The sequence below is a fragment of the Drosophila sechellia genome, chromosome 3L (genome assembly GCF_004382195.2).
Source record: "Drosophila sechellia strain sech25 chromosome 3L, ASM438219v1, whole genome shotgun sequence".
NCBI classification, from domain to species: domain Eukaryota; kingdom Metazoa; phylum Arthropoda; class Insecta; order Diptera; family Drosophilidae; genus Drosophila; species Drosophila sechellia.
The window spans coordinates 19121749-19139652 of NC_045951.1; the positions used below are offsets into that span (position 1 = coordinate 19121749).

The following is a 17904-nucleotide window of genomic DNA, read 5'->3' on the forward strand; positions in this document are numbered from 1 at the left end:
GAAACTATTATTATTATTTTTATAGATCTTGTAAACTCGATCACAAGTCCAACTATTGTCGCATTTTGACATTGCGCCACTTGTCGTGGTGAGTTTTTCGCCACCACTTGCGGCACAGAACGGTCCCTCTGAAGCGCGGGAAACAAGTCAGCTGTCACCACCATTTGTGCGAAGAGAAGCGGAATAATTGCGATAAATAAAAGCAGAATAGCGACAGACAATTGCACAAACCTGATTCATGTTATAACCAAATCAAAGTACTAGCATTCCAGAACATATATCAAGTGTTTGCCGAGCGTTTTGCAAGTGAATTTCGCAAAAACCAGCAATTCCCTAGGCAGACAAAAGCAGAACCTCTAAAAAAAGCGCGCCGTCGAAGGAGTCTTGCCAAACTCGGTCTACGCTCTGCAACCTCCGAGGTACAGTCATGGCCAAGGTGCACATCACCAACGTGGTGGTGCTGGACAACCCGAGCAGCTTCTTCAACCCCTTTCAGTTCGAACTCACGTTCGAGTGCATTGAGGAGCTGAAGGAGGATCTGGAGTGGAAGATGATCTACGTAGGCTCGGCGGAGTCCGAGGAGCACGACCAGGTGCTGGACACCATATACGTGGGACCAGTGCCTGAGGGGCGACACATCTTTGTTTTCCAGGCGGATCCGCCAGACGTCAGCAAGATCCCGGAACCGGATGCGGTGGGCGTTACTATTGTTCTGCTTACCTGCTCCTACCGCGGCCAGGAGTTCGTCCGCGTGGGCTACTATGTGAATAACGACTACGCTGACCCGGAGATGCGCGAGAACCCGCCAACGAAGCCTCTTTTCGAGAAGCTGACGCGAAACATCCTGGCCAGCAAGCCGCGCGTCACCCGGTTCAAAATCAATTGGGACTACGGGCACATCAACGGGAATGGAAACGGCGTGGAGAACGGCCATCAAGAGGATATGGCTACCGATGGACCGTCCACATCGGAGGCGGCTTCAGTAGTTGTCCATCCCGAAGATGACAATAGTTTGGCCATGCCAATGGAGAACGGAATCAAGGCCTTAAACGAGAACTCCAACTCATTGGCCATGGAATGTTGAGAGCTGCCGGCAGTCCGAACAATGACCACACCAACACACTCAAACCAACATGGGCAACAATGGATAATTTAGCACTCCTGGTCCTTGTCCCTCTATTTACTTTTAAGTAACTAAGATTTAAAGCAAAAATATATGTATACATTAAATTATTTCCTAAAACATGCATTTTCTTAGCTATGTGCTGACTTTTCTCTGAATGCACATATGTAAGTGCGCACTCATTTGTGTTTGAAGAATGAAGAACTATTACGTTTATGGCAAAGTTCAGTTGGCCCTGTTTATCAATTAGACTATTATCAATAGAAATAACAAGCATATTCTTGAAAGTTACTCCGTTTTCAATAATTGAATTTTGTACAGAACTGATTTTTTGTCTAAATGATTTTTATGATTTTTATGTTGTTTAAAAAAAGTTATGTTAAAAATGGGAAATTCAAAGCAGATTAGAAGAGAAATTTAATAATATCAGGACGGCAGAAATATCTTTTTTTATTATATTTAATTATATCCAAAAATATTTATAAACGTGAACTTTTGTTTTATTATAATTTTTTTAATTTGGACTCTACATTTTCTTGAAATTCCGTTAAATCAAATAATACTTGATCACTTCTTCCTTTGTGCAATATTCAGCAAAAATTACATTAGAACAAAATCGGAAAAAACAGAAAATCTTTGCTGTACAAAATTTAAGTAACAGACATCTTAGGATGCCGATCAGCCAACACGATCTTGGCCGTTTAGCCAGCGCCCCGAGCAGCAAGAGCAACTCGAGCAATACGTGGAGAGTACTCCAGAATTTGTCGTAAGCTTAAACTGATCCTTCTTCCTGATCGTCCTTAGGTATCTCAGCTATTCGGATCTAGATCTGGGCAGCAAGTCTTGCGGCGGAGTATCTCTGAGAGCGGAACCTAGCTGCAATCACTGGAAGTTCTGCGAGAAGGTGCCCAATCGCTCAGACGTGGAGGCCGACTCATTGGGCAGTCCTGTGGGTCTCGTCTGCTCAAATGCCACCGTAAACAATCCCTGCGGAAGTTCTCCCAAGCAGGAGGAGGCGAATATTCTTAACTTCGCCACCTATCTTAAGGCATTCGCCTTGATTTATGTCCTGCCCGAAACGGACTGGACCGCAGAGAAGATCGACATGCTGCTGGAGGAGGGCACGGAATTATTTCGGGCCAGCTCGGATGTGAGTCAAGGGCACGACGACCCTGACGAAAACAAACTACTGGAGCCGGAGATCTACACAAACGAAGAAAAGCGGATCAAGAGAAATTTCAACCTAGAAGGCCACACCTTTACTTTGGCATTGGAACCCCGCTATCTGGGGGTAGGATCAAAGCCCCTGGACCAGCAGCCGCCGCATACCATCAAAAATCTAGGGACAATTTTACAGAATTTCTTCAAGTCCAGCCGCTACTGTCTTCTTCTTACCCGAGTTGGTCACTTGCTCATCTGGCGCCGTAAAAGGGTTTTTTTCGTCCTTGACGTTAAGGGCAGAGCCAAGGACGACCTGGCAACCGTAAAGGATAACGGAGTGGCAATGCTGGTATGCCTGAAGTCCATTGATAATGTTGTCCATCTGGCCAGTAACTTGAGCGGAATCTCCCCGCGAGATGAGTTCAGCATCCGGGAACTGGTGGTTGTGCGCCTAGAGACCCCGGATGGACGCATCTATATGCGCGACACCAGCCATCGATCCATCGAATTCAAGGTGGTAAACAAGAGTTATGCCTATCTGAAGGGCACACTGCATCTGTCGTTAAACCGCGACGATCCGGTGAGGAATCGCAGTAGCCTTATGGTGGCCGTGGGCTCGGTCCTGGCCAGCAAAATCGATCACCCGGCCAACTGGGACACTAATATGCTGGATCGTTTAATCAGCTATGGAGTGGAATTGTGCAGAAATTGCTGGGCGGATTGCTTGAGGGATCGACGACCCATTGACCTGGACACCTTTCCGACCCAACTTAGAATGGGACAGTTTGTGTTGGAGCTCAAGCTAATTCCGAATGTGAGAACTGGTCACTGGAGGTGTGGCGTCCGCATCATTGGTACCGAATTCGAAGCTCACGTCTCGCAGGCTCTCAAGGAGCGTGGCAACGTGGTGTTCCAGATCAACAATCAAATGTATGCCATTTGGCTTAAGGATGGGTTCTACTACCTCGTCGATCCCTATCGCCACACCATCGTGGGCACCCATGTGGCGGAGGACAAGGCTGAGGGCGCCAAGTGGGCCACGGTGCGCATGTTTCGCGACCAGCTGACCATGCTCAGCGTGTTCCACCAGCTGCTGAAGGAATCCAACCGGCAGTCTGCCTACTATGTCCACGTGGTGCGAATACGTAATCTTGCCGAGTGTCCAGAGGGATACGCCCTGGTGCCTATGCCCGATGGTAAGGACAACTGCGAGGTGAAGTCCCTGAACGAAACCATCTTGTTTAATGATCAGCAATGCGTCAGAGTGTGTAACAAAACCCTGGCGGAGATCAGCGACTATGAGGAGGATGTGGTTAGTCTTCTTACAGATAAATCCGACATTGATCATTTTCAAATCCTGGATGAGCAACAGAATGCAGGGGCAGAGTGCGAATTTTGTGAGGAAGAGTTCCGCACGGAATCCCTAAAGAGACTACCAAAGAACAAAACTACTAGTTCGAAAAGCAGAGTCGGTCTTTCCAAAAGGGAGCAGGACATAAAGGACACCTCCGGCAAAAGGTCTGCCACCAGGCAAGCAGGTGGCAGATCCTCATCCACAAAGTCACCTGGACTTACCAAATCTAGAGAAAATACATCACATAGGATTGCAAAAAGAAGTGAGCTCCCCTCAAAGCAAACTGAACTCGGGACCCATTCTCCTCCATCAAAGGCTCATGTAAAGACCACACCTAACGTAGCACAGCCTTCTAGCAGGATTCTGAAAAGCACTATAAAGCCTAGGGAAGTTGGAGACAGATCGTCCAACCGTTCTCACAACAACACTCTTGGACGTTCTAGATCTAGAGAAGTGCCACTTCCTGAGAGGATTACAACAAAAAAAAGGCAGTTCAAAAGGCAGACTGGAGGCATGTGTTCTACAGATCCTCTTCCCACTTCCCCCGAACGTTGTAAACCCAGAGAAGTGCCTTCTCCTGGTAGAGCTATAAAAAAGATTGTGAAATCATCCAGACAAACTGGTGGCACAGCTCTCAGTCCTTCTCCGGAAGTGTCCTCACTACGATACAGATCCAAGGAAGATGTTACTTCTGGAAAGATTATGATAAAATCCGAAAATACTAAGGACAGTGGCTCACCCGTAAAGCCCCATTTACGTTCCAAGTCTAGAAACAGGTCACCTGGTAAGTGTTCACCACGCCGAACCCCATCAAGCAAGATGGCTCCCAAGGTAGATGATTCCAAGGGAGGAAACGCCGCCCCCGACTTATCAATCCCCAAAGAAGCCATTGGTACACAGGTGGCCAATAAGGAAGCCAGCAACAGAAAAGGAGCACTTGCCAGCAAGGGAGTAATGCTTCTGCGCAAAGTAAATATGAAAACGATCACCGCCATTGAACCGTCGAAAAATGAGAAAAAGGAGGAGACTCCAACTCACATACTGCAGCAATCCGTGGATAAGTCTAAATGTCTGGGCGTAGCTCCTTTGGCCGCAGCTCACCTGAATACACCGGCGGCCTCCAACTTTGTCAACGAACTAGACCAAATGGAAAAACCCCCATCCCCAAAGATGAATGTTCGGAATGCAGAGCAATATATCGAACAACCCAAAAACAGTTGCTGTCGTGGTGCTGATGAGGATTCCATGGAGGGAATCGGGTCCCGAATGCCGGTCAGATTTCCCGGCTTTAGTCGAGTGCCCCAGCTCCTGGCCGTCGCCGGATCCGAGAGTGGTACCGTGGAGAGCCTGAACCGGGTGCTGGGCTCCGCCTTCAAAGTGGCCAACCGGGTGCTCACGATGACGCCGTGGGGCAACTATGTGGTCTTCAGGCATCATCCAACCGACAGGTCGGAGTCGGCGGCCACGTGGTTCTACGTTTTCGATGGCTGCACCTGCGACATCGATCGCTTCCGCCACCTTGATCTCTCCACGGGCACGGCTGGATTGATCGCGTTCCGCAAGCAATCCGAAGTTGTGTGCCACATTATCGATTCGCGGGAGGAGAAGGCATTCAAGATGCTGCGTTCCGGACAGGTGGATCCTCCCCGCAAGAGGATACAAAGGCTGTTGGCTCACTGACACTCGATATTCTCACCTTTAAACATTCATTTGTACTGAATCAAATTTTAAGTAAACTAAACGAAATTAGAAGGAATTCATGGCAAATATAATTTTCGAATCCTCATTTCGATTGTAAAAAGATCTTCATTTTTATATGTCTCTCATCAATGAGATCCTTACTAAAAGGTTTATATTTTACCAGGATACTAGCTTCAATAAAAGTCCAAGGGCATAAGCGTTCTTACGAGTTATCAGTTTATTATTATTGCTAATTCGTATGAGTCGTTAAAATTAAACTTAATATGAAGTACATTTACATAATGTAGAGAAACGTCGCCCACGACGGAACGACATATCTTACGAAGCTAAACATCCAACTAGTGTGTAAATATATAGAATATATATATTGAGTGTATATAGAATAATATTAAATTTGTAATTCGTTTGCAGCAGATGAACGATTTCCAGAGGGGCGAAACGTATTTGACCAAATATATACCTATCTGTTCTAGAAAGCGCTCATGGCCACATCATAGCCGAGGTTAGATCTGCCAGTTTATTATTTAATTTATCCAAAACATATTCTCTGTGTTTGTGATTGCATTAAGGCACTGAAGCTTGGAATTTTGTGCATATATGTAGAAAGTAACACTTCCCGGTTGATCGAACGGCCAGTTATCCAAAATACTTGGGAAACTGGCACACCAAAGCGTCGAAATTATACGTACAATGCGCTTCTTAAAAACACTTTTCCTAGTTCTTAGCAAATTTTGTTTTATAAAAAATATCCCTGCTGACTATTTTGTCCCATTCCGTTTCATTACTGATTAATGCCTGAGGCCAATTCTATTTTTTGTTGCTTTGTATTTGTTGGGCTTTTGTGGGAGCGTTTGTTGATTTTTCCTTTCAGTTTGGGGTTCAAGCTCTTATTATCAAAACGGAAACTAAACCTAATCGCTTAAGTTAGATGTACAATTATGACATTTTTTAAATATATTACAAAGGCAGCTTTCTAAGGACAAGAATATGGGTAGTTTTAACTAAACCTAATGCGAAATTATATTTAGCAAAATAGGAAATGCATGTGATACGAGTACGACGACACGAACCAAGATCGCCCCAAAGAACGCAAAAGGTCTTTGCCGGAATATAACTGCTCCGAGGCGATCAACGCTTGGAGAGAAACTTCCGCTTCCGATGGTTCATATAAATTAGAGGAGCTAGTTATCTGGACATGAACGTAGATAATACCATACAGTTTAGGTCGATTTCTCGTTGAGTATATAGGAGATAGTTTTTGCTGCGTAACTTGGACGACTCCAACTTTGGGCTTAATCAAGGGGCCCCCACCCAGACTAGATATCGTGCCAGGTTAGACCATATTGACGGCGCCATCAGCCTCAAAAGTAGGTATGGATATAATGTCGCTGCTGCGCACGGCGCCCATAGGCAAAGCGGGACCCTCGGCCTTGGCTTCCGTCGGCCGGTTTCCCTGCTCCTCATCGCTGGAATCACTCGAATCGTCGTCGGGCTCGCTGTAGCTGTTGGTTGAGGTGGATGTGGCCTGAGTTTTCTTCATGTCCGCAATGTCGGTATTGCTCTCTAGGGTCGAGTGCTGGCTGGAGGGTGAGTGGCTGTACTCGGAGGTGTTTTCCTCCTCGTCTGAGACGATGACCACATTGCGCTTGTGGATGGCAATCTTCTGGGAGAGTGGAGCCTTGTAGCTGCGGCGGGGTCGCATGCCACGAGCTATGGGCTGGCGGCCAATGCTAAAATGGAAGACAATTCTCATTAGCCTTACAGCTCAAATTCGAGGCACTAATCTTCCACACTCACCTTCTTCTCCGTAGAGCGTACTTGTAGTCCGTGGTCTCGCCCTCCTCGTCCGACCAGCTGTCCTGCTCATGCGACTCCCCGTTGGCATTGCCTATCGAACTGCCGTTTGGATTGTCCCCCAGTGGATGCTTTCGCCGTTTGCTATGTGTGCTGCTGCATCGACTTAAACACGGACTGTTACCACTCTCCCGCAATTCCAGAGGAGAGGCTCGTCCATTCCCATTATCGGTATTGCTCACGGAGTTCGTGTTTGACTGAATGGACAGGCGGTTTTCGTTGATGAACTCGATGACTTTGCGGCCTAGACGTTCCAGGTTTTCGTTGTCACTGCAGCATTCAGTCATGTCCAAACGTTCGTTGCTGTTCATCACATCGTCGATGAGCTGATCGGGACTAGAGCAGGCATCTTGGTAGGTCAGCTCGCTGGTGCTCAGCGAGTTGCCATTCGACGGACAAGCGGGATTCAAGGTGCCAGCTGCGGATGAAGTGCTTCCACTTCGAGCCCTAGCCTGAGCTTGGGCAATTTTCTGTACTCTCTGCAGTTGCAGCGGCAGTTGGCGATGATTCGGAACTGGCACATCGATGGGCTGAGATCGAGGAGCCTCTGCGCTAGGACTAATATCCGTTTCACTCACGTCCATGGCATCTGTTTGGGTTTGTCTCTCCACCAGCTGCACCTTTCGGTTCTCCGGTTCGCTCTGATAACGGCGATCCCTCGTCGGACTGTACTTGGGTGGTGCACCGAAGGATCCAGATGCGTTGCGTCGATGCCGGAAGACCTTTTTGTTTTTATTGGGCATGGTGGCGCCAAAGCCGCTACTCGGGATGATATTGGCCAGATACGATTTGGGTTGGCAATTGCTATCCAGCTGGGCATATAGCATACACTTCACAGGGGACTGCAAGATTTGAGAGTTGTTTTAAAAATTATTCGTACACAAAGAATATTTCATATTAATTTCAAAATTATTCGCAATCGGATATGGTTAATCATTTAATAACAGCGATAAGCCCTGAAATATCCTACTTTAAAAACTTGTTGTATTATCGCCAACACTCTTTCTATAAAGTGACCAATATGAGTTCCAGATATAAGCAAGCTTACATATTACTAATGCAAAAGATTAAGCATAAACTTTTCTGTTGTTGATATAGAAAGTGTATATTGTGCATTTATATTCTCTTAGTGGTTATAAGGTTATTGGGAAAACAAGTCTATAAGTCTAAGAATTGTATACCTCCGGCGTAGTCTCTGGATCCGGCGTGGTTGATTGTTGCTGAATGGCCGCAGGAGCAGCGTTCAGGCGCCGGCGATAGTGTTGCATTTTTCGGATCGTGTTGCCAAAACGTCTATTGGGCTTGTAGCCACTTCCTGGGAGTTTCCGTTCTCGTCTGAAGGAAACGCAAGGGTTTAATCAAAAGAAACTTACTGAGAAAACTGCTACACTTACTCAGCGATTTCCTTCTCCTTTTCCTGCAACTGGGACATGCACTCGCTGAGTTCGAAGAAAAGCTGGTTGGTCTTTTGCAACTTATCCTCGTACACCATTCGGATATCCTGGGCATGTCGCCACTCTGCCGTCCGCCGCTTAATCAGATCTTGCTCGTACTTGTGTATGTTGGTGCCATTTTGGGTAATCTCCTTCAAGTGAGATCGCACCTCCTCCTTCCACGACTTTTGCGTCTCAAAATATTGCTTCTCGGTTTTTCTCAGCAGTTCCGGTCCGGCGATGTCCAAGTGCGAGAGTATCTGCCGGAACGATGGCCGATTGCGGGGCTTGCTTTTCCAACAGAGCTTGACCAGCAGCTTAAATCCCTCCGGACAGGTGCTCGGGACAAGCAGCTTGAGCGAGTTGTTGCCCACACCCCAGATTATGGCTGATGAGTCGACATCCTTGTAGGGTATTTCGCAGGTGAGCATTTCCCATAGCACCACACCATACGACCAAATGTCCACCTTCTCGGAGCACGGCTCATTCCTGATCACTTCCGGAGCCATCCAGGCCACTGTACCAGCAAAGCTCATCTTGGTGCTGATCTCGTTCCACTCGCGACTGGTGCCAAAGTCGCTGATCTTCACCACCTCATTTGTACTAATCAGTATGCTAAAAATAAGCAGAATTTATAACATGCTTTTCGATGGTGTTTCTTTAACTTACTTTGGACTCTTTAGATCTCTGTGTATGATCTTGTGGGAATGCAGATACTGCATGCCCAGGGCGATTTGCTTGGACCAAGAGACCAAGCGGGACGGTAACATGACTTGCTCCTCCTTCAGGATATTCTGCAGTGGCCCATACGGACAGAACTCCATGATGATGCAGAACACCGGTGACTGCGTACAAACTCCTCTGCAAAGGTAACAAATATTAATCATACAGTTTTTAATAATAAATTCATAATAAGTACACGTAGTACTTTCTATATATAACATTTTATATTTGATAAAACGATTCTCCGAATTGTTTTGCTTAAAATAATTTTTTTCAGCTAATAAATTGTGTTATTTCCTTTTTGATTTCTCACAAAATAAACTAAAACTAAATTTAAAAATATGAAAAAATATCAAAACATTTTTCAAAAGTGTGGGCGTGGCAACATGGGTCAAAAAACTGGCGATGCTTCTATGCCTCTAGAATCTATATGCCTAATCTCAACCTTCTAGCTTTTATAGTTCCTGAGACATCGGCATTCATACGGACAGACGGACAAATGAACAGACGGACATGATCAAGAACAAATATACTTTATATGACCGGAAACACTTTTTCTGCCTGTTACATTCATTTTAACGAATCTAATATACCCTTTTACTCTACGAGTAACGGGTATAATAACTGTTACTCATTTGCAAACTACTACTACTACGCTACTTTGCACTTTTTATTGTTTATTTGTAAAACATTTGTTTTATTTTCTGTCTATGAATGGATATTATACTCTCGTACTCACTTGAACTTAATAATGTTTTCATGATCGAGCTTCCTGAGATGCTTGATGTCCGTTTCCTTCAGCTCCTTCACCTTCTTGACCGCCACAGTCTCGTTCTTTAGCCTGCCACTGAAGACGGCTCCCTGTGCCCCGCTTCCCAGCCATTCCAACTCGGTGATGGACTCGAACGGAATCTGCCAGTCCTCGCTCCGCTGACTCTTCACCTCGATCACACCCGTTTTCCCGATGAACGAGAGAACGGGCTTCATGCACCCGAGCAGTCCGTACATCCAGCCAATGGGCTTGTCCGGATGCCCGAATGCCGCCGCTGCTCCTCCAACGTGAGGTGGCCAGCGCGGTTGGCACGTGTTTTCCGCACTGCTGTCCGTGATCTCCGCATAGTTGTTGTGATGCTGCAGGCGGGACGGGGAGTCGAGGTCGGATGACTTGAAGGGCAGGTCTGTGGCGGCGATGCCTAGGTGACCGAACTCATCCTGCAGGCAAGCCATGCTGTGAATAAATGAAAGTATATAGATGAGTATACAAAAGCCATAGGAAATCATATATGCATATAAACAGAAGGTATAGATTCTGAACATGAGAGGTGGAAGTAATAATATGCGGCCTAAATCTGAAGTACATATAACAACTAATCTAGACAGTGATCACAGTTCAAACAAACTATTTGCATTTTTAATTAGTTCTATTGATGTTTATTAAACACTAGAAACTACCTATGTACATTTACATACATATGTACATACTTTGCTTATCTAAGCTTGTTCTGTATTTCATAACATTAAAAACATTTTCTTACCTAAAAAAAAGGGGTTACATAGTGTAGTTTAGATTTCTAAATACCCATTTAGCTCTAATTACAAGATAAATAACAAAAAATCTCAAGATTTCCCGATCCGAGAATTGTTTGCGTGTCGGAAGCTTGTAGTTTACGCAACCTATAAGTCAGTGATTTAATAATTGAATTACTATTTTTATTAAAATTCATCAAATCATTCCATAAACAGATTGTTTGAGAGGCTTTTGGTTTTTTAGAGAATAAATAAAGAGTGCTTTGGTAACAGTGATTGGGCTTTTTGTTTTAAGTCATTATCACTCAATTATACATATTGGCGCCAATATTATCAACTGAGATATTTTCCTCAGGTTATCTATCAATCAAAAGTTTGCTAAAAATGTGACGATTACGCATAGCCTTTAAATAGTATTTCCTTATCGTAAAATTGCTGATAAAAACATCGCCCAGCATCATCACTCCAACTGAAGAGAACGTCGCAAAAGCCATAGTTTATTGTTAGTAAATCAATCGTTCGTATGATAATCAAAGTGCGTTTTCGCGATTTCTATGTTTACACACGCCATAATAATCACTTTTCGTGCTGACACAGTGAACGGGCAAAAAAAAGCGAACTTTGATAAAAGCAAGCCCGAGCAAATAAATGTTAGGAAAGTGATGTTAGAAATCGCTCGAATTTCAGTTCTTCGCGCACCCATACGTATGAAAAAAGCCTTCCTGTTGGAATTCGTGTTTGCTTTTCTGTCCGATAAGATAAACGAACACAGGATGATAGATAAGGGAAGGGGTGGAGTACAGGGAAGTGCAAATGTGCGGCAGCAGGTGAAAAAACATGTATCATTTATCACTGCCAGAATGGCAATAAAGAGCACAACAACTTTGAGTAGAAAGTCTGATAGACGAAATCACCTGCCACACACCTACACCAATGCATCCACACTTACACACATGTACATATGTGTATATATGTATTTAAGCCCGTCTACTGTTCTTCTCGGATCGTATTCGTTATTTGCATTACCACTGTAAACTTGGTTTGGTTGAAATGATTTGGCAAATACACAAATTCACGTTTATTGTGAATTTTAGAATATGTGGCTTCTTCATAAACATGAACCCAATTCTATACATTATCAAAATTAAAAGAAAAAGAGGCGTTGATTATATTGTTTTGTGCATAAAAAATGTACTTCGAGATTATAGCCATACTCTTATAGTGACTAAACTTGTGTGTTATATTTAAAAATGTTCTTGTAAATTATGATGAGAAACTAACGAAATTTAAAGCATACTCAAATTACAAGAATGTTACTGTTCTTAGGTCGAATCAAAAAAAACATATATATTTTTCTATTTATGTTGAATATTCGCTTGTTTGTAACGCTAAAAAGGATGCATAATAAAGATCCTAGCAATTATCTGCATTACCATGCGATTTTTGGGAATAAATAAGAAGAACAGTTCCTTTGTAAGTATTTGTTAGTTTCTTTATTACTTTCTCCCATGCCAATACACCTTATTAACACTAATTTAGCATGGTTCGAATGGTTGATCTCTGAGTAAGTCAGCAAGTTTCCAACACTGATAATTCTGGTTGGCTCTCAGGTGAAATTTGGATGTTAGTCGAGATCTTATCGCTGCCTATTAAAGTTTCTTCAAATACAAATCATAATTTCCGCTTAGCGTTTATCTTCGCTTTTCGGGTACGAAAATTTTATGGAGTAAATCATGGTGAATTCACCCCTACCTGTTGATCTTTGGAAAAAAAATCACACGCCCATTAGTGTACCGTTGTCTGTTTTTTCGACAATATAGCCGTCCTGCTCGCACGCGGTTAGCGGCACCCGCCGTGCAAATGTCAAAAACCTTTCGTTTATTTATGAATCTGTGAAAAAGCATTAATTTCCGTCCCCAAATGTTCTGTTGCGAGCTGCGGCCAAGCACGTTTTGACCTTTGGCGCGTGGTTCATAGAACGCGGATATTTGGCGGCGTCTCCCCATTTCTTTTCTTTCATTTCTGCATGGGTCAGCGGTGAATCTGTGAGATTCTGTGACTCAGTGCATCTTGAGATACTTTCGGGTGCGTGTATTTTACCTTTTTTCTTTGGTGATGATCATGTCGGGCGGGTCATTGTGGCTAAAGAACGGTATGGTGTAGACCATGGTTTATTTGTTATTGTCACTTTTTTGGTTCGCTTTCGTAATTAGTTGTCGAGCACTAAGAATTTCATTCATTCATGCGACCACCAGACTGCATTAATGCAAAATTTTACGCTCGCTTTTCGCCAGCAGTTTTCCTTTTTTTGTTTTTACGCACTGGGCCAACAACAAAAGTTGGCTAACTTTTGATTGTGAGTTCGTGCCAAGCACCAGCAGCCACCGAAAAAACAACAACAATCGCTTTTTGTCGTCCGATGTATAATAATAAAAAAAAAAGTGACGTCAAGGTAAGTTGGTATCGCTTTTTGTTGCTATTAATTACAAGAAAAAAGAGACGAACGCGACGCGTAACACTTTCGTTGGCGGTTTTTCAAGACTGTTGCTTATTGGTTGGGTTTGGAGGAAAAAATGTAATAATTTCACGTATTTCGCACAACTGCGTCACACCAATACACAGACAACGGCTGCAAACTGATTTGGCGATAAGCCCGCTTTTGTTTTTGTTGTCGCACAAATACAGGGACGCAATTTAAGGCAGGCTTGCGAATTTCAAGCGTAAAGAGCGACCGCCAGAAGCGATTGATTTTCGCCAACTAAATCACGACTCGCAGCGTGAGCATAAAGGTCTAGCTCCACATTATCAGTATCAGTTCGGATGGGGCTCTCTCTGCTCCTCTCTCTCCCACTCCGCTCTCATCTGCTGTTATCACCCGGCGTTGTTGTTGTCAGACTGACCGCATTCCCCAGCGCCTGTACGACTGGCCAGCCATCTCGAGGTCTCCCCAGGCCAGGCCGCCATCTGGTCACACTCAAAACCAGTTTCCATGGTGGGGAACACATGATCAAATCTCACACACATCCACACAAATACAGATACAGGTGGTCGTGCTGTGAGTGCGCGAATAGGAAGTTTTTGGCTGCGCCCCCCTGCAAATTGTATCCCTCAACTTATTTTACAGTGGATACTGCCTATGGTGGAATTTCCGTGTGCATGTTATCTCTATTTCCTCAGTAATATTATAATCAATCACAATTACAAATGAAGACCTATTAAATATTAGTATTTCGTTATTTGAAGAAGAGAACCCTTTTTATCTGCTTATCTATTAAATGAAGTTTTGCAGTGTTTTAGTAGAAGTGTGTACATATGTAAGAACGGCTTTTTTTGTCATTGTTGTGCTCCATTAATATCTACTGTGATAACTTTTTATTATTTCACCACAAGCTTATTTGCTTTGCACGTGCTTCTTATTGTTTTTATAGCGCATTGGGGGTTTTTTTTGCATCGATTTCTAATCACTTAATGAGACCAAACAGTTTCAACTCGGAAAATAAAGCCGTCGTATTTGGGAAATACAATCCTGTATCTATCAGATAAAGATTTGTTTGGCTGCTGATCGTTTAACATGCCAAATACTTTCGAGTATTCAGTTGCTTGCGAATTACATAAAAACTTGTATACAGTGTGCCGTGAAGGTCGATTACCCCGCTTAATTAAGCACGATTCGGCGGCATATTCTTGAAATATTAATGAAAATTGCAAGCCGATTTTGTTTCTTTTACTTAAACACGACGAGTTTTTAAGGTTTTAATGGCTGAAAGTATTTATTTTGGAGGTTGCCTTTTATTTTTTATTTTAAGATTTAAGTTTCTAAAACAAATTTTCTTTAAGCAATTCAAACAAAAATCGTTCTAAAACTTGTATGAGGTAAAAGGTAAAAACTGTTTTTGTCTTTCCCATCCAGAACATAATGTCTAATAATAATAATGCTCACCTCCTTCGCAGATTGTCGGTCTGATCGAGCGACAGGTTGGGGCTACTGCCGTGGTGTCGCCTCCGTCCGTGGAGTTGTTGTTGTTGCCGGGAGGCGGCGGTGGCGACGTTGACCAGATCATCGCGACTTTTGCTCAGACTGTCGCTGAACGGTTGCATTGTCCAGGATTGGTATGGTATGGGTATGTGTATTGGTGGCTCTATGTTCGATCCTTACGACATTCTGGTCAATCAAGGGGTTGCTATATGGAGATACCACGAACATTAGTATTTTTGGCTGGGGATTCCCTTTTCACACACGCAAACAACACATTCGCTCGCAATCTCTTATCAATGAATGGCGAAAATCAATAAGAAGCGAAACGACGTCAAACGGCAAAGGGCAAAAGGATATGCGCGTAGGAGCGGGAGCGAGACAGCAATAGCACCCACGCAAAAGAAGCAATTTACACACACAAACACGGGAAGAAGAAGGGTCGAATATTGCACTTGCTGCCAATTATTCACTTTGCATTCCGCTTAAATGTGGTTTTCTTTCACTTTCAAACTGCAGGCCGAGCTATTTTTATGATGCCTTTAAAAGGCGAATTGCACAAAAGCTCACATACAGGTATTCTTTCTTATTTGTACACAGAGAAAACAAGTAGATATCAAATATGCATTTACATATGGTATCACATTTTTAGAGTTAAATGGATTTTCAATTATTTTTGATATATAATAGAAAATCTTCCTCTTTAAAAATAATCTATCTTTTTTTAATAATAATTTTACTCTATTATGATTATTTTTTGTTTTTATAAGAGCATCAGTTTTTCAAAGGAAAAACAAATATTAAAAATATAGCCTCTTGATATAATTTTTTTCCTGTGTACAACTCCACTTCTTCGTTGTTCTTTTTTTTGTATTTAACTTGGCCAAAGCTAGAACATAACAAAAACAACAAACATAAATGTTCCCACACACACACCAGAGTACATTTCTCGCTATTGCTGTCTCGTTCACACCGACCCAGTAGGGCCCTGCCCTCTCGCTCGCACCAGCGACGGAAGCCTTACAGCGCAGCTTTGTGCTGTTGCTGCTTCTTCTTCTTCCTTTGCTGCTGCCTTTTGCTCGCTCTTTCGCTCTTTTGGCCAAGAAAATCAATATAAAAATTCTTGTATTTGCACATTTTTCACACACTTTGCACACTTTTCCAGCAATTTTCCACGGCGAATCGTAGTGATTGCATTGATTCGTACTTTATTCAGCCATTGGCGAAGAACTTTTATTTGATTTCAGCTTGAAATAGAACAATTAAAGACTGGTTTTCTGCTCTTCTTGGAGTTCCGCTGCGAAACGCGTTTATTCCGACCAACCGTCCGCACCAAAGGTAGATACAAATCGACTAAAAAGCAAAAACTGGCTGCTGGCTCTGCTTTGGCTTTGGCCGAAACCGAGTTCCAATCCGCTCTCTAGCGCTCTCTCCTGCGGATTTCCTCCCCCAAAACCAGTTTGGAGCGCAGGTTGTGTTCACTGCGCAAGTGTGCGGGAGAGCGCGATTGCGCGGGATGGCCAACCACAAACAGACATCAACTGCCAAGGCACTACTGGGTTGTTGTTGTTGCTGTCGCCTCTCCGATTCTCCCCGTTTTTCTTTTGCTCTCCACAGTCTACTTGTTAGTGCCAATGAAACTGGATCTGGCTTGAAAGTTTAATAAAGCTCTTGTCAGCGACGTGCACGATCGTGTTCAGTGCCTAAAAGCGCTTATGACAGGTGCTTCTAAACTTTTACCAAAATAATGCTGAGAATGATAATGATGTCAAAAATAAATTAATTGAATAAATATTAAATAATTATAATCAAAGAATCTAGATATACACATTTGTGTGTCGTTAAATACTTAAACCTCGGACGCTTTACCACACTGTTTTTCATTTTTATTTTAATTTTAATATCTATGTACATATGTACAAACATAAATGTAAATCTCTTTCGAATATTTAGTACTGAATTTAAGAATACTATTAGCCACTTTTGGAAACTTTTATCTAAAATGTTGATAGAACATTTATTATTAGACCGTTTTTTATACTAGAAACTTCATTATTTTTATTTAAAAGTCAGCTTCTCCATTAGTGAAATAAATATATGTACATATTTTTATTGAAAGAAAGTAAAAAACTTAGTGATACTCTTAAAAAGAATTTAGGTTGCCTTTTTTGTTATCAAACAATGTTATAAAAGCATGAGCTAAGTTACTTAAAGTATGGATATTATTAGGATATGTCCTAATACTTTTTCGCTTTAAATTTAAATTATTCTTAAACGCAATTAGCTTGCGTAAACATCCTAACTGAAGCTGATAAGAGTCTGTACGTCATAAGCTGGCTATGTAGTAAAACTCGGCACGTCATCAAAGAATTGTTATACAAGAGCAGAGCTGTGAAAACGGTGTCTCCGGATTTGTGTCGAATCCCATACCCCCTGCCCCTCCGCGTTCGCACAACAGGTAGAGCCAGAAAATGAAAATAACATAGTGCAGCAGGTAGCATAATTTCTACGTAAACAAAGATGACTCATACTCAAAGAGGAACAGAGGAGGAGGACGGATCTCTTTGGAGACCATGTTAGTGGGTGGGGGCTTCCCTACATCGTGGAAAAAACTTACCGAATTCTGCGATCATTCGTATACATATTTACTTTTTAATAATAGGTCTTCGAATTTCCAAAGCATTTAATCTTCCTAATATATGTCATTATTTTGACATAAAGCTCTTTTAAGTTCATTTATATTTTGTTATTATTTTTTTTTTTATTTTATTTATTTATTTAGAAGCGATGAATCCGTACAATGCAGTAACAGTAACATAACAGCGCAATTAACAGATAAACACGAAATAATATTTAGAAATAAAAAACTATTGGGGATTCATATTATAGCACATTAATATATATAGATACACATAGATATTACCTTTGAATAGTTTACCACTGATAACACCATAAGTATAATAGGCATTTTTTGTCGCGGTGTATTCTTACCAATCACACAATCCGCTTTTCCCTTCTTAGAGTCACCTCCCCCCCTCTCGTAACAAATACCTTT

At 42.7% G+C, this 17904-nt stretch overlaps 3 protein-coding genes across 5 annotated transcripts; 2 read left to right on the top strand and 1 right to left on the bottom strand.

The window, feature by feature from the left end:
• Positions 1-130: 130 nt before the first annotated feature.
• Positions 131-1351, top strand: LOC6619380 (histone chaperone asf1). The gene has a single exon (XM_002043560.2). The coding sequence runs from the start codon at positions 428-430 to the stop codon at positions 1082-1084; it is 657 nt and encodes a 218-aa protein (XP_002043596.2). The 5' UTR covers positions 131-427; the 3' UTR covers positions 1085-1351.
• Positions 1352-1695: 344 nt separating this feature from the next.
• On the top strand, positions 1696-5410 carry LOC6619381. The gene is made up of 2 exons (XM_032718135.1): positions 1696-1865; positions 1928-5410. The coding sequence occupies exons 1-2, from the start codon at positions 1795-1797 to the stop codon at positions 5316-5318; spliced, it is 3462 nt and encodes a 1153-aa protein (XP_032574026.1). The 5' UTR covers positions 1696-1794; the 3' UTR covers positions 5319-5410.
• Positions 5411-5532: 122 nt separating this feature from the next.
• Positions 5533-16199, bottom strand: LOC6619382 (mitogen-activated protein kinase kinase kinase 13-A). Of its 3 annotated transcripts, none has more exons than XM_002043562.2 (8): positions 16057-16199; positions 14817-15057; positions 10089-10577; positions 9296-9487; positions 8588-9241; positions 8375-8528; positions 7137-8035; positions 5533-7069 (listed from the first exon to the last, which is right to left on the bottom strand). In XM_002043562.2, the coding sequence occupies exons 2-8, from the start codon at positions 14972-14974 to the stop codon at positions 6673-6675; spliced, it is 2943 nt and encodes a 980-aa protein (XP_002043598.1). In that variant the 5' UTR covers positions 14975-15057; positions 16057-16199; the 3' UTR covers positions 5533-6672. The 3 variants fall into 3 exon arrangements, with proteins under 3 accessions (XP_002043598.1, XP_032574027.1, XP_032574028.1); XM_032718136.1 differs by having other exon boundaries at positions 15998-16192; XM_032718137.1 differs by lacking the exons at positions 14817-15057; positions 16057-16199 and adding an exon at positions 12977-13631.
• Positions 16200-17904: the final 1705 nt, after the last annotated feature.